This window comes from Mytilus edulis, chromosome 9 (assembly GCF_963676685.1).
Source record: "Mytilus edulis chromosome 9, xbMytEdul2.2, whole genome shotgun sequence".
In the NCBI taxonomy this organism is placed as follows: Eukaryota; Metazoa; Mollusca; class Bivalvia; order Mytilida; family Mytilidae; genus Mytilus; species Mytilus edulis.
The window spans coordinates 1710215-1723138 of record NC_092352.1 but is presented as its reverse complement, the minus strand read 5'-3'; the positions used below and the strand labels follow the sequence as shown (position 1 = coordinate 1723138).

At 32.7% G+C, this 12924-nt stretch overlaps 1 protein-coding gene across 3 annotated transcripts; it reads left to right on the top strand.

Moving 5' to 3' along the window:
* The first annotated feature begins 5965 nt into the window (after positions 1 to 5965).
* On the top strand, positions 5966 to 11116 carry LOC139487460 (forkhead box protein J1-B-like). 3 transcript variants are annotated; one of them, XM_071272266.1, is made up of 3 exons: positions 5966 to 6053; positions 7139 to 7733; positions 8670 to 11116. In XM_071272266.1, the coding sequence occupies exons 2-3, from the start codon at positions 7233 to 7235 to the stop codon at positions 9441 to 9443; spliced, it is 1275 nt and encodes a 424-aa protein (XP_071128367.1). In that variant the 5' UTR covers positions 5966 to 6053; positions 7139 to 7232; the 3' UTR covers positions 9444 to 11116. The 3 variants fall into 3 exon arrangements, with proteins under 3 accessions (XP_071128367.1, XP_071128366.1, XP_071128368.1); XM_071272265.1 differs by having other exon boundaries at positions 5982 to 6328; XM_071272267.1 differs by lacking the exon at positions 5966 to 6053 and adding an exon at positions 6494 to 6669.
* Positions 11117 to 12924: the final 1808 nt, after the last annotated feature.

Genomic DNA, 12924 nt, shown 5'->3' with positions numbered 1-12924 from the left:
TCCGTGTGCTTTTCGACTGTTTTGTTTCGTGCATGGTTATGTACTGATTTTGAGGCACGGATGGATACCCCATATCCTTTGTTTTTAATCTATAAAAGAATTTTATAATAGAAAATTCGTGCTCTCCAAAACTTAGATGAAATTTTAATAATCTCTGTCCTGCTAACTTGCATCATGCCTAATAATATTGAAAATAGAAATGGGGAATATGTCAAGAGACAACAACAGCAGAAGGTTACCAATGGGTCTCTTGACAGACAACAAACCGACCAAACCGTAGATAGCAGCAGAAGGTTACCAATGGGTCTTTTTGATGTGCGTATTGTGCGTTTGCTTTTCTTCATCGGCTAGAGGTGTGGGGGAATGTTGGGGTCTCATGGACATGTTTGGCCCCGCCGCTTTTTTGCACCTGTCCTAGGTCGGGAGCCTCTGGCCTTTGTTGGTCTTGTATTGTTTTTAATTTTGGTTTCTTGTATACAATTTGGAGTTTGGTATGGCGTTCATTGTCACTGGACTGGTAAATATGTTTGTTTAGGGGCCAGCTGAGGGACGCCTCCGAGTGCGGGTTTCTCGCTGCATTTCAGACCTGTTAGTGACCTTCTGCTGTTGTCTGCTCTATGGTCGGGTTGTTGTCTCTTTGACACATTCCCCGTCTCAATTTTATTTTATTCAACACAGCGAAAAAATTCCACACCCGGAGGTGTAAAAGATGTTTATAATACTATTTATTTATGTAAGTTATTGAACTATTGAAGCCTGAATCATAATTGTAGGGTAGTATAGGGTGGTAGCTTATTTCCATAAGATTGTAATTTATATAACATATTCCGTTTCATTTTTTTGTTTTTTAAACAAATTTTGGAAAAGGTGCACCATTTTACAATTTTGTTTTTCATGGCACCACGCCACATTCTGTATGTTTGTGTCTGTCTCAAGTCAGGAGCCTGTAATTGAGTGGTTGTCGTTTGTTTATGTGTTGCATATTTGTACGTAAATAAGGACGTTAGTTTTCTTGTTTGGATTGTTTTACATTGTCATTCCGGGGTCTGTTATAGCCGACTATGCGGTATAAGTTTTGCCCATTGTTGACGGTCGTACGGTGACCTGTAGTTCAGTTAATTTCTGTGTCATTTTTGGAGAGTTGTCTCATAGGCAATCATACCACATCTTCTTTTTTTTTAGATATATTTTTATATGGTTGGAAAAAGAAGACTTTCCATAGAGAAGCGTACACTAGTGTAATTGTTTCAACAAGTCAGCGTCTTTTGGTGTTGTATCAATACACCCTTAAATTAATTTAGAATTATGTTTTTTTACTGTACTTGTTTCATAACTGTGTTCTTTTCGTTACTGAGCTCAAGATTCAAACTGGATAGTGGAGAAACTCAAGAACAAGACGAGTTCCACTTTACCTCAAATTAACGATTTCAACAGATAAATACAAATTTAGCCTTCATTTTTTTCTTTTGTCTGGAGTTGGAAAACTTTGCATTTTCTAGTCAAATTATCCAACTAAAAATAGGTGATGTTTTTACATCTTTTTGCTGAAAATTTATCATTTGTGACTTTTAAACGGTTGGAGAGAATATTTATATAGTTACGCCATAACCACGGACATATTCCAATTGTTGTATCCTGAACCCGTCTTGTTTTCCTTGAATGTGACATACCGAAATATATTGATCAACGGGTTTGTACTTACATGAGCAAATCCATAATGTGAAGCAGGATATGTGTTTCCTTTGGGAGCACCTAAGGTTACATCCGGGTTTTTTTATTTGTTTTTTTTTTGTCCAGTTTCTTTATGTTGTGTCTTGTAAACTGCTGATTGTCTTTTTACCATTTTACGTTTTTCATTTGTATTTGACTTACGACTGGGTTGGCTATCTCTTAGATTTTTTCCTACAGCTCTCTTGCTTTGGCGTAGTATTTTTTTTAAAACTTGAATCTTATATTTAAATTTTTTTCCAAAAAAACACCCAACAAGGATTGAACTCGGTTGCCTTTGATTGACCTTTAGAAGTAATATTGAAATTACCTTACATAAGATTAAATAAAAATAATCAAAAAGCTAAAAATTACTTTAATACATGAAATGTTGAAAATACAAATTTTCCCATGTATTGGTGGTAATTATTTATTTTCTTTGAACCTGGGACCGAATAGAATAGTGTGCCACAGGGTATACGAATAATTAATGTGTCCCCGTTATCAAATAATTATTTATATTTGTATAGATGATATAACTTTAATCAATGGATTCCAATGGCTAATTATTAATGTACACAATAGAAATACAGTTACGGTTTTTGCCATTATTCTTCAGACAATAATTAGTTTCCCGGAGCCTTTTCGTGTTAAAACAAGTAAAACATTCCATTTTTCTGTAGCAAGGATGTGTAAATGGTTATTCTTACGGGATTGTGAATTTCTATTAGTGTGTGTCTGTGTTTGGGGTATTTTATTTTTTGTAATTTCAAAAGTTTGTTTTTAAATATACAAGCAAATTCGTCAGCGTAGTCGGTACACAGATATTTGCTATCACGAAACTAAATTTAAAGGCTCGCAAAATTTCAAATAAAATATCCTTATCGGCATTCTAATGCAACTGGAAAGAAAAATATACATCTTTGTCTGCATTGATTGATATGCGTTTACTTTACTACATTGGTTAGAGGTATAGGGGGAGGGTTGAGATCTCACAAACATGTTTAACCCCGCCGCATTTTTGCGCCTGTCCCAAGTCAGGAGCCTCTGGCCTTTGTTAGTCTTGTATTATTTTAATTTTAGTTTCTTGTGTACAATTTGGAAATTAGTATGGCGTTCATTATCACTGGACTAGTATATATTTGTTTAGGGGCCAGCTGAGGGACGCCTCCGGGTGCAGGAATTTCTCGCTACATTGAAGACCTGTTGGTGACCCTCTGCTGTTGTTTTTTATTTGGTCGGGTTGTTGTCTCTTTGACACATTCCCCATTTCCATTCTCAATTTTATTGACTCCGAAACAACTTGTCATTAGTGCATGATTCGTTTATGTCCCGGGGTCACTGAGACTGAAAAGGGGGAGTGTGTTGTATATAATAAAAAATCAGAACCCACACACATGTTCATGTGGCTGTCCCAATTTTGGAACATCGTCGGTAGCATGTTGGTCAAATATCAAATGTTTGACCATGTTTTAAGTGACTTAATTTTTTATGGCAGTTTTTTTAACATTCTCTGTTATTGTTCACAACTTTTCATAGACTATTATATAGATACTTGTCTGTTGTTGAATATTTGTTGTTGACCATTTTTTCACACGTAATTTGTCTGAAATGGTAAAAAAGGTTAATTATAAGTTATAAAATACAAAAAAATTAAAGTTCCTATTAAAAAAAAAAAAAAAGTAAAAACACAAAAATACTGAACTCCGAGGAAAATTCAAAAAGGAAAATCAAAAATCAAAAGGCAAAATCAAAGTCCAAACACATCAAACCAATGGATAACAACTGTCATATTCCTGACTTGGTACAGGCATTCTCTAATGTAGAAAATGATGGATTAAAAGTGTATATTCTCAATCCTTTCACTCTCCAACTCGGATCAGTTAAACAGTGCAGACACAGAGAAAGGCAACGCACAATAAACACCAGCTCGAATTAAGTTAAACACTTTAAAGTCAATAATATTGAGATAACAGATGACAATAATGCATACATGAGCAGTAATTTAGCCTTACCGTATATTAAAGCTTCTTGGAAGTTTGGTACTGATTGATTGATTGGTTGGCTGTATGTTGCTTATCGTCCAATGGGAAACCGTTATATAAAATTGAGAATGGAAATGGGGAATGTGTCAAAGAGACAATTGTTAACAACCCAACCAAAGAGTACAAAACAACCGAATGCATGTTCATGCCGAGCTTTGCTACTGAAAGCAAGGACGTATATATAATATATCTTAAAGTTGTGTATTTCTATAGAAACGCCTTTTTTTTAAATTCCAATATAAAAAAAAATATAGTTCCAAGTAGATTTCATGAAATTAAAATTTCCAAGCTAACAAATCAATATTTTCTTCACTGTATATTACCTATCTATCGTATTGTTATTGTTATGTATGTCGTGAACCTAAAAGCATTCTTTTCTTCTTAAAATGCCCATATTATGAAAATGGTGAAACAAGTATTGTGGAAGATATTACACGCCTACGAAATTTTAATTTAAAAGTTTGGATCGGCTTAAATTCCGTATAAAAGTATAATAGGATAAACTTCGTCAAGGGAGTGTTACTGCATACATGAATAATAAGTTTCAGAATCGGTACAAGTTTAGGAACTATTGTCTACAACTTGTACACGAACTAATATAAGTTTGTATAAGGATACTTGCCTAGAACTTGTACAAGAACTAATGTGAATTCATATATATTATTCCCAATAAAGTATCAAAAAGGGATATACTATTGGGATTAGCTTTTAACCCTTCTGTCGTCATACTCGTTTAGTATAGAATAATTTGTGGTATCATTTTTTTTATTAAGCAACTGTATAGATTACAGTATGGAAGTTATGCATGTTACTGCTTAAAATGTCGCAAATTTATGATTTATGATTGAGTACAAGGGACGTGTAGGGGTACTACGGTTTATGTCTTATGAGCAATTTTCAATGCTTGTCAATTTTTTTGGGAGCACTGCGGTTTCCCTCCCAATCTACCTGTTCGCATTTCAAGTCACATAAAAAAGAAAGAAAAAGCACAAATTAAAAACACAGTCTTAGCCGTTTTATATCCAAGACTTATGTTTGACTTCGTACGTATATGCCATTGACAATTCCTTTGACGATTTATTTGTTTGTTTAACTTTTAATCTGTCCGTGTTTTAATAACTGTTAAAGAAGACAAATGGGTTTTCATTATTTATTACAACATTTTAAATCATCGAAATCTTATTTAAATGAAATGACACCAAATGACGTCAGTTATGAAAACACATTCTTTAAAATTGAATTTGTCGTATAATTGGTGTCATTTTCAAAACAAGTCAAAATTAATTCAGTCACGTAAAAAGATTAACATGAAAGAAAAAAATTGTCCGATATCTAGATAATTTAAATATTTTTTCCCACTCTTTATATCATTGAATTCGGTTTCTTTTTCTCAGTATCCAATTTTGCTCACATTAGACATACAAATGAATATGATTATTGAACATGGAAATCTAAAGCTATAACAGTTTTTAACAATTTTTCACCCTACAGGTTCAGCTATGTTCGAACTTTTTTGTTTGATATGTGTGGTTGGTAGAATCATGCCGCACAGCGCGAAAAAAATATTACTTGAAGTTTTTCGACGATATCAATCAAATTATTATACTGTACAAGGTACGATTAGGTGTAGAGGAAATCTGCATTCACAATTTTTTTGTCATCTGCTTGTCCAGTATATTTTTTTCGTCAAATTGGGGATCATAATATATTTTTTGTTGGGAAAACCGTACCCGCCCCCCCTTTTTTTTTGTTAAAGATATATGGTCGTTCACATACTGGATAGCACTATTCCATTTGCGTTTCCCTCTATTTGCTGAATAATTCTGTTCGTCAATAAATTATACATGCCTGGACAAAACTATATATGTATATCATGTTTTGTCCCCAGCACAGTCCTGCATTAAATTCATTAAAATAAATTCCCCCCCCACCCCGAAAAAATCCAACGAACAAAGATCAACAAATTAAAAAATATATATTAACCACATTTGGCTGCGTGTCTATTAGAAAACAAACAGCTCCCATTGTTTGTTTCAGAATTAGTGCAAACCATTTAGATTTATTTATGTTTGAAAGTTTACCGGCAACGTGTATTGGAACCATAATATTTAGATGAATGAATGTGTATTCCGATTATGACCTTTCAACCAATAACGCAGCCAATAGCTTTATCGATAACTTGTGATGTGTATTGCAGTCCAATCAAATTAAACGTCTTTTACATAGTTTGGCCCCATTGTTTATCTGCTGCCATAGCGGAATGTCAACAACTTGCAAATTATAAAGAGACTGTTTACTAAGGTTTACATTGTTGCCACACTAATTTTATTTATTTTCTCAATGCCCGGTTAATGCTTTCATTCTTAAAAAGTCTTCTAAATCGACAACTTCTTTTAAATATCATCAAAATGAATTTGAAAACTGAAAGGCCGTAAAGCAATAAAAGCTTGAGCTTGCAGTTAATCAAGAAATTTGTTGATTTAATTAACGCGGTCGTTGATGAACACGCCTGGGCTTATCGAAAACTAATTAGGAATTAAGTGAACACATTTTAGTTGTTTTTATTTCCCGTCAAGGTAAGTTTGATTAAACCAATCTGTCGTAATCAAATATGAAAGAGTGATTTATTTCGACATTGTTTTCTCAATCATATATGTTTTTGACAATTTATTTTGTTTGTTCTGAGGTAAATACACGTGTCAATGATACTATAAATAGTCCTTCACAGTCCAATGATAATCAAATCAATCTAACGGATTTAAAGGGACAACACGTATTGACGCCTTTTTGTAGAGCAAGTTTGATCACATTTTACTCTGATTAAACACGTTTAGCTTTGGAAATAAATAAAGTCCCTGGATAGCTGTGCATTATTTTAAACTATATTGAAAGTCAAACAAGTTTAGAGGAGCTCAAGGTATTTCATTTTTTTATTGTGTGCAATAACATTTAAGATATTTATTTATATTATTATTTATATTATTGCTTTTAATGATTACTTTATTTTGACATTTGCAGAATGCATTTTTTTTTTATATTCATGATTTTATTTTAAATCATGCATTGTTGTTTTACATGTCCTTTATAAATATACTAAAAAGCCCGATAATAATTTCGATCAGAATTGTCAAATTTACTACTTTAGTTTTAGTATTATCATTTTTTATTTTTTAAATTTATCTGTAACATGGAGAAGAGAAGATTTGTCCTTTTTTACCAATGATATTAACATTAAGGTCAAGTATAGAAATGGGGAATTTCATTTTAACATTCATTAAAAAAATGTTTTTATTTAGATAGATTTTATTTTGATATCTATAAACATTGATAGTACTTGCAATTTATTAATATGAAATGAAATTGAATAGATTGTATTAATTTTTCAGGTTGGAATTTTTCTTCTAGAATTGATCAAACTTAACCGCCAAGACGAAGTACCCACAGGCCTACGCTCTCCACCAGCAGAATAGGACTGGGAAGATGCCAGTTCTAACAAGGGAGAATTTAGCCGTCAAATTTAGGCAAAACTGGATGGCTAAGTATCCCCTTGACACCTGCAGCAATGGTGGATCAAACCTAGATGACAGTCTCACCAGTTTAAACTGGCTACAGAATCTAAACATCATGAAAATCACATCACCAACACCACCTCCAAGTCCGGTACCCTTTGGAAATTATGCAAATAATGAAATCAACAAGAACATGAAAGTGAATCCTAATGCTATATTGAACGTTTCTTGCTCTCCTCCTCAGTGTAAAATGGAGCAAAAGTTTCAGCTTGGAGACACACCACCTACAAGTTTGAACGGTGAATCAATAGACTATAAGACCAATCCATATGTGAAGCCACCATACTCGTATGCCACTCTAATCTGTATGGCAATGAAGGAGACCAAGAAAAGTAAAATCACATTGTCCTCCATCTACAATTGGATTACAGAAAACTTTATGTACTACAGATTAGCAGATCCTAGCTGGCAGGTTAGTATTTTATTTTATTTTGGACACATTTTGTTCACTTGTTGACATCTTCAGAAATAGGTTGTAGGCTTTCTTCTTATACAAAATTAATGTACAAATTCTTTAAAAAAAAAAAAGACTTAACAGTTGTATATATTGAAATTGAGGTTCTAAATAGGTTTATCTTCATAAACTAGACTAAAATTATTCTCGTCTGAAACCATCTATTGTAAATTTATACATTTTATAATCAATTTAATAGAAATTACTGACTTGATATTAACATTGTACTGATTTATCTTATATAATAATATATTTAATTGGTTATAGTGAAAGCTTGGTCATAAATTTACTTTACCAATACTTAATGACCATATTGTGAAATTATACCTACATACCAATCTTTATTTAAATTTCATCATATACTTTGAATAGCCCCGAAGTTTAATCAATATTTCATATAAACTTGTCAGGTAATCTGTGTGTGTGTAATACTATTATTGCTGTACTGTTGTGTTAAATCATTATTGCTGTACTGTCGACATAGTAAACTTATAACCAAATTGAATACATAGAATTTTATTAAATGGAAAAAAACTACACAATATGCAATGGTCTAAATTACTGATATGCAATGAGATTTGGTACACATATATTATGTCAACTTTAATAAGATAAACAGGGAAAACAAAATGACCTTCACAATACATTGATTATTTTCTGTATACATCTCATTTATCATATTATCATGATTATAGGGTGCTAACATACTGGTGTTTAAAGGATTATTATATAATAGAAATGATGGGGAGTAATTGATTTAATTAATAGCATTATTGATAAGATATAAATAAAATAACAACAGAACTAGCAATGATGAATGATTTGTTTAAATTACACTACCATAGGTTTATAAAGTTGATATCAATACTTAAATTATTGATCTTTTTTTTTCAGAACTCCATCAGACATAATCTATCACTGAACAAATGTTTCCAGAAAGTGCCAAGAAGGAAAGACGAGCCAGGCAAAGGTGGATTCTGGAGAATTAATCCTGATTATCATGATATGATTGACAATGGCGTGTTCAAGAAAAGGAGAAATAGTCGAGAGGGGTCATGTTCTGCTCCTCCATTAAAGAAGATCAAGAAAGAACCTGAAGACGATTATTTACCGATGTGTCACGGAAAGTCATTGAGAAATGAAAGTGTTGTTCATTTCAATAATGACGAACATGAATCATTAAAAGGTGACTTCAACTGGACCTCAATATTACATCAAGACATTGAAATAGCGGGAATTAAAATTAAAACCGAGGACTTACTTGACGGCCCAGACTCAAATTCAGTGCCATCAGATCCTATGAGTCCGCCATCATCCGAATGTAGTTCTGACAATTTTAGTATTGAGGATTTATTTTCACAAGCTGATCTCTCACCCGACATAGCAGTGGACTACACAACAAATGATCCCTTAGATCTGACAATTAATGGTGCTCACATATCTCCTCCTGATTGGTGGGGCGATGATCTGAACCCCGGAGAACATATGGATATTAATCATAACAGTGGACTTCATACACCTATCATGCCCTCATCACCTGTCCAGGAACACGACCCCCTAGATGGTCACCCCTGGGCAGAGAGTAATACATTCGCAGACATTGCTGAAGCATTTGATGTTGACAATTTATTCGATCTTGAAAACATTCCAAGCCCAAAATTGTCTTGATGAACGTGTAATTCTAGTCATTTGTTTATTTATTTATTTATTTATCTATTTATTGAAGAAATTTTGATAAGAATACTAAATATTAGGTGTTTAAATTTGCTCAAAGCTTATCTACTATACTCATGAAAAAAATTAGAAAAGAACAAGATGCCGGTAGTTCAGTTATAGCTTTTGTGTTCACCACTTACAATTAGAGAAAAACAAATAAGTCAACCTTTATTCAAAAGAAAGTTAAAGATATCATACTACTGAAACTATTATGTGTTCAAAATAAAAGACTTCATACATGTGGATACATACATAGAAATGAATGTGAAGTGCTATTATTTTCATTTCATTTCATACTTACACATTGACCAATGAAAAGGGCAAATAAGTCAAAACTGAAAATGCTGACCTGGCATATTACATTATTATCATTCATTTTCTGTGATAAAATTAAAAGTGCTAAAACTGATAATATCTGTGATCAATAATATTTATGACCATAAAAAATGGATTCTTATTGCTCTGATTATAAATCCGTCCAAAAATATATATTAAAGAGCCAGTAGCCATTTATGGTTGATATTAAAAGCAATCAAAGTAATTTGTTTTACAAGTTACATTTAAATGATGAAGAAAGAGATTTGATTGATAGCGTAACATTCCAGCATTTTAGATAAATTTGTTATTTGTTATAAAATATATATATTTATTTCTTGAGATATATTTTTTTATCTGTATATTTTGTACAGTACAAAATTTTATTGTATACATATAATTAGGTCAGTTGTTTTAAATGACCTTGTAAATTAGCAAATTAATTTATTTCTGTACATATTGTCTATGATCATGCTCATTGGCGTTATGATCCGACACACATATTGTTCTCCATTTACCATATTTGTTATCATGTTAGATCTTATGGCTCTGGTCTGTTCTACCTTTGCAAGTTAGCAGTTTTTGTAAACCTATGACCGTTACAATGGGAATAACTGTCACAAGTTGGTAAATCTTATTGTCAAAATGTGATAAATTATTTACTGATTTGCATGATTAGACACATATTTAAATTGATAACTTTTTGATCAGGTTTAAATTTTTACACTTGTGATAGTAATATCTTAATGTTCATTCAGCTGTTACTGAACAGCTTTATTTGGATTTATTTGAATTAAGTAAAGGCATTATGTAGAAAATTAAATGGAATAAAAAGAATTAATGGTCTTTTGAATGTTACCAATTTCTAACATATTTATAAATCTTTTGAAATAACCATCAAGATTTAGAATTTATAGCTTTAAATTTCTAACAGATTTTTTCCTCTTTAAATTTCTTTCGATTTAAAAATCAAGAGGAGATAGCTGTTTTGGTGTTTAATCAAATTCAAGGGAGATAATTTGATTGTAAATTGTAATTTAAAAAGGTATAGCAGACAAGAGATAACTGGACTTTCCAGTTCCATTCAGTATTATTGATTCCGTCCAAGAAATCATGTGATCATGTCACCTACCATGTGATATCATCTGCAACAGTCATGTGATCATGTCATCCTTCATGTGATATCATCTGCACCAGTCATGTAATCATGTCATTACTATAGCACTTCAGGAGTGACTGGTTTGCAATTAACAGTATTTATTTTTTTGTTGAAAATGATGAAAAAAGAAAATAAAATTTCTGAAAATTTACTTGTATTCTGATTTTCTTTATGCAGCTTATACAATGTATGATATATGAGAAAAAAACTTGTAAGTTATGTTGAGTAAATGTAAAAAAAAACCAGAAACCTTAAAGTAAACTCTACAGTCTTCAACCACCTCAACATAAATAAATACCCAAATATCACCTTACAGTCTTCAAGAACCTCACAATAAGGCCTATAAATCACCATACACTGTTCGACAGCCTCACATTAAATTTGAGCCTAAATATCCCCATACATTCACCAACAGCCTCTTCAGCTTAATATCACCATACAGTTGTCAACACTCGCCAAATGATAAAGTCTTAATATGGCCATATAGTCTTCAACAGCATCAACAGCCTCAGGATATCGTAAAGCCTACAGGTCACTAAACAGTTTGCAAAATCCTAATTATATGTTAAAGCCAACAGGTCCTAATGGTTTACAACAGCCTCATTATTCGTTTAAGTTTACAGGTCAATAAAGTATGACAGTCTCGCTATAATTCTTTAGGCTACAGGTCTTAATAGTGTTCAGCAAACTCATGATAGGTTTAAGCCTCCAGACCACAATACATCCTACAGCAATCTCACCATATGTTTAAGCATACAGACCACAATATAGCTTACAACAATCTCACCATATGTTTAAGCCTAAAGGTCACAACATAGTCTAAAACAATCTCACCATATGTTTAAGCCTCAAACAACAATATAGCCTTCAACAATCTCACCATATGTTTAAGCCTACAGGTCACAACATAGTCTACAAAAGCCTAACCATATGTTAAAGCCTACAGGTCACAATAAAGTCTACAACAGCCTAACCATATGTTTAAGCCTACAGGTCACAACATAGTCTACATCAGCCTAACCATATGTTTATGTCTACATACCACAACATAGTCTACAATAGCCTAACCATATGTTTAAGTCTACAGGTCACAATATAGTCTACAACATTTTTACCATATGTTTAAGCCTACAGGTCACAACATTGTCTACAACAGCCTAACCACATGTTTAAGTCTACAGGTCACAATATAGTCTACAACATTTTTACCATATGTTTAAGCCTACAGGTCACAATAAAGTCTACAACAGCCTAACCATATGTTTCAGCCTACGGGTCACAATATAGTCTACAACAGCCTAACCATATGTTTAAGCCGACAGGTCACAATATAGTCTACAACAGCCTAACCATATGTTTCAGCCTACGGGTCACAATAAAGTCTACAACAGCCTAACCACATGTTTAAGCCGACAGGTCACAACATAGTCTACAACAGTCGTACCACATGTTTAAGTCTACAGGTCACAACATAGTCTACAACAGCCTAACCGTATGTTTAAGCTAAATAGTCACAACATAGTCTACAGCAGCCTAATCATATGTTTCAGCCTACGGGTCACAATATAGTATACAACAGCCTAACCACATGTTTAAGCCTACAGGTCACAATATAGTATACAACAGCCTAACCACTATATAAGCCTACAGGTCAGAACATAATCTACAACAGGCCCACCATATTGTAACGCCGTAGGGCTATGCTTAGTTCTTGTGTACCTTAAACCTTTTGATAAAACGATTCGTATAATAGTGGGACTTTGACTGTTTATAGTTTTACCGGTCAAAGTTACACCAATATACAAGAAAGGACTGTACTATCCAGACCAGATTATTAAATACAAGAAGAACCCTTAATATAGCCACGACATTATGTTATCTATAAGGGATCGTTGAGTCTCTGGCTTTTGGTGAATATAAATGAGAAAGTTGGATATACAATATATAATTTATTAATTA

What these genes read in the sequence shown, in the direction of transcription:
- LOC139487460 (XM_071272266.1), top strand. Translation starts at nt 7,233, where the DNA reads ATGCCAGTTCTAACAAGGGAGAATTTAGCCGTCAAATTTAGGCAAAAC. An exon ending in TAGCAGATCCTAGCTGGCAG is followed by an intron (nt 7,734 to 8,669) that starts GTTAGTATTTTA and finishes TTTTTTTTTCAG; the next exon opens with AACTCCATCAGACATAATCT.